A 3,479-nucleotide genomic window follows, 5' to 3' on the forward strand; every position below is an offset into this window, starting at 1 on the left:
CGCCGGCAAGGGGGTCGGATTTCAGTTCCCAGCACTGTATATGTTTAGCCAGAGGAGAGGGCTTAACACAATACTGTGGAGCAATTAAAAAATCACGGTTCGTGTCAGACTTGGTTAGAGGCCGAGTTTTCCGCGTCTGTAGGAACGCCACCACCCTTCAAGGATCAAGGCGCAGATGCAGCTCCTAAAGTGGTGCAAGGTGAGGAGATTAGCTCACCAGCAAGTGGTCAAAGACCGATAATCCCATTCACTGTGAAGCGATATTACATACAAACGCCAGCAAGGAGGTCTCTAAAGTGTGTCGCAATTCCGAGTTTCTTGCTCAATGCACTCCGATCAGGCGATTAGCTTCACCCTCGTAGACTGGGAAACTCCTACCTCTAAAACCTGCTTGTTCATTACCGATTGTCCGGCAAATTCTACCTGAGATAAAGGAAGGTATGTTAGGGAGGTACGGTCCACCATCCGATACATAATTTACTCTGGGGGGGGGGGGGGGGAGGAGGGTAGGCTTCGGTGAATTTTTTAATCTAGAGCCCAGAGCATTAATTTTGATTGGATCGCGGGTTACCTAGGGCAAACAATGGAATGGCCAACATTGTAGTGACCGTAGCATGTCCGACGTCCCTGTAGTACATAGTGTGAGCGCTGCACACCAGCTCTGCCTCACCACAGGCTTACCTTGAACTGTGCACTGACGGTGACGCCCTTCAGTGACGTGCCCTTGCCCGCTGTTCTAGACACGCGTCCAGCTGCTTGCAAGCGATTCTATACACACCACAGCATACACAACAGAGTGCACTTGAGATGCGGGGACAAGGCAGCTGGGAAGGCAAATACAATATGGGTGAGGAGATTGTTACTACCCTTACTATGCTGAGCTCATTGAAACAAGAGCTCGCTTTCCGCATCTGTATCCAGTCAGAAATGACTATGGCAAAGGAAGTTTGGACTCCGATGAAAAAGGAAGTTTGCCATAGTTTTCATTTTTTTTATATCAAAAAAGAAAACTGTGGGCAAACTTCTTTGTGCAGTCAGGCAAATTTTGTATAGTCCCTTATAACTTGCAAGGCTGCAGGGGAGAATTTGGGCAAATCACCATATTGAAATAGTCCACACTGATATGCCTTACCCTTGTCTTTCGACTGCGGCCACGACGACTCTTCAACGCCATTGTGCCAGTTCGTGTCAGTGTTGCTGAGCACAAACAGAAAACAGAACACATCCCAGCTCTATCGAAGAACATTGGACAAGACTTATCTAAGCCAGAAATGGAGAAGACATTTCAGCAATAGATAATTGTTATGGATGCATCAACTTCAACAGTTGACAAAAGAAAGAGCACATAATTATACGAGCACATGCACACATACACACACACGCGCGCACGCACGCGGGTGCGTGCGAACACACACACACATACACACACCCGTATCAGTGCAAGAAGTGATCCCTAAGTAGATCACTGCACGTCGTTCCACCACATACCCATGAAGATGTCATGGATGAGGTCATTCTTGCTGATCTGCAACAGCTCCACAGCACCGGAGGGCAGTGAGTCGCGATTCTTCTCCAAAAACCCATCACCATCATACTTCACCTAAAGAAAGCGCAAGAACAGGAAAGAGGCCAAATTTGACGAAATGGACTGAAACGTTGCAGCAAAGAGGCGTCAATTCCTTCTCTTCGAGAAATGATACACCAACAAATCAGATTCGGAAATGGATCAGTTTCTACACATTGTCATAAGTTACAGTCTAGTCCATAGTTATAACCAGCAACTGATGTTTGCACTGAGGAAGACCAGGTCACTTCATGTGCCAGGAACCATGGCTAACATCTAAAGGATAAAGAGACGGCATTAACAAGCTAAGTTGCTCTGGTTACCACACTGGCTTCTTGCTCCTTATGACGGACCCAGGCAAATAGGAAGACTCAATTCACACGTTAGTCCACAGTGCCCGAACAACACCCACTGATCACACGCAATGCACCGTGCTGACGCATCGCAACACACGACTGCGCCATCGTTGGGCACCTACCTCTCCAGCGTAGTGCTTGACAACAAAGTGAGGTGTTCGCGAGTCCTTGGACGCCACGTAGTGCTCCAGCTTGCCAAAGTGTTGGTTCAGTTTGCCGACAAAGCTCAGATCAGTCGCCTGCAGGGCGTAGGAGACAATGAGTAAACACTTGTTAGTTCAGTGCGCTATGGTCATGTAGCACCAGCTGATTGCTATATGTATATGTGAAGTGAAAAGGTACTGAGCCCTCTGTTGGCATCGCACAAGAACAACATTTAGTATCTAATATACTCTAAAACAACATTATAATATAATGGTCGCGGATGGAGAGCCAAGGATAAAATTATAGAAAAGAACATGTCCACTAACACCACCAGTAACTAGACAATCAGCTCATGCGATAACATTGCACGACACTGACCGACAGCTCCTTGGTCCTTCATTTATTTTATTTATTATGTTGATAATTGCAATTTCAAATTTGGACTTCACGGAGAATTTTAAATTTTTTTCCCAATACTTTAAAATTCTCCGTGAAGTCCAAATTTGAAATTGCAATTTGTATTTGCTCGCAGTGGGCATAGTTTCATGCGCTCCCCATCAAGCGAATGGCCGAGGGCCCTCTTGATTGGTGTGAGTTGCCTGTATGATGCAAGCCAGATGTGAATGGATCGAAGAAGGATAGATTTGCCATCACTGTGGATAAGAGTCATACTGTAGCTCAGTTGGTTAGAGCATTGCTCGCGAATAGCAAGGTCCCTGGTTCGAGTCCCGGTGGTGTGACTGATGATTTTTTTCTTTCTTTCATATCTGGCTTGCAAGTGTTGAGTTTCGGAGGGAAATGAGCAGTACGTGGCATGTGGCCTCTAATTTCCCAATATTATGTTGATAGCTGAAAATACTGGAAAGTAATTGTTCTGCTGCACATCTATCACATGACCAAACAGGACAACCATATTGTTTCCAACTCCACTCAACTCCTGCATCTATGGGTCACATGATGTCGGTAGCCATGTTGGTTCCACTGTCCCCATGCCATGATCACTGTCTACACCCGAAATGAAAATTCACATAATTATAGCCACATGGCAAAGATGTGGAAACAACTCTACCGCACAACATCTAGGCGGACATCACCCCACAGTTGGGCTCCGGTAAAGCAACCAACATTCACTGCACCGATGTCTCCAATCTGTAGAACATAGGGTGTTTTGCATTCGTGTAGTGCGGGGGGATTTCCCTTGGTGGCCATTTGCAATCAAACAGACTGAAAAGGTCTAATGATAAGAAAGCGACTAAGGCCAGATGTACTATTACCCTAACTGAATATAGCATGTAGGAAATCATTGGCACCAGCTGTACGCAGACAGCCATGCCCGCACAAGTCTCCTCAGAGAAACAGTGAGCTATAAACCATGACCGGGTAGCATAATTATAATGATATCCAGTGCTGGTAAC

General features: G+C 46.0%; 1 protein-coding gene across 1 annotated transcript in view; it reads right to left on the reverse strand.

Annotated features, from left to right (window-relative positions):
- Positions 1 to 3,479, reverse strand: part of LOC135825994 (myosin-IIIb-like) — a 39,997-nt gene that overhangs the window by 16,419 nt on the left and 20,099 nt on the right. Inside the window, exons 14-17 of the mRNA XM_065338628.1 lie at positions 2,043 to 2,159; positions 1,489 to 1,600; positions 1,133 to 1,197; positions 682 to 768 (exon numbers count right to left, since the gene is read on the reverse strand). Coding sequence (XP_065194700.1) covers positions 682 to 768; positions 1,133 to 1,197; positions 1,489 to 1,600; positions 2,043 to 2,159 — 381 coding nt within the window. The remainder of the gene's footprint in view (positions 1 to 681; positions 769 to 1,132; positions 1,198 to 1,488; positions 1,601 to 2,042; positions 2,160 to 3,479) is intronic.

The sequence above is a fragment of the Sycon ciliatum genome, chromosome 10 (assembly GCF_964019385.1).
Source record: "Sycon ciliatum chromosome 10, ocSycCili1.1, whole genome shotgun sequence".
Classification (NCBI taxonomy): Eukaryota; Metazoa; Porifera; class Calcarea; order Leucosolenida; family Sycettidae; genus Sycon; species Sycon ciliatum.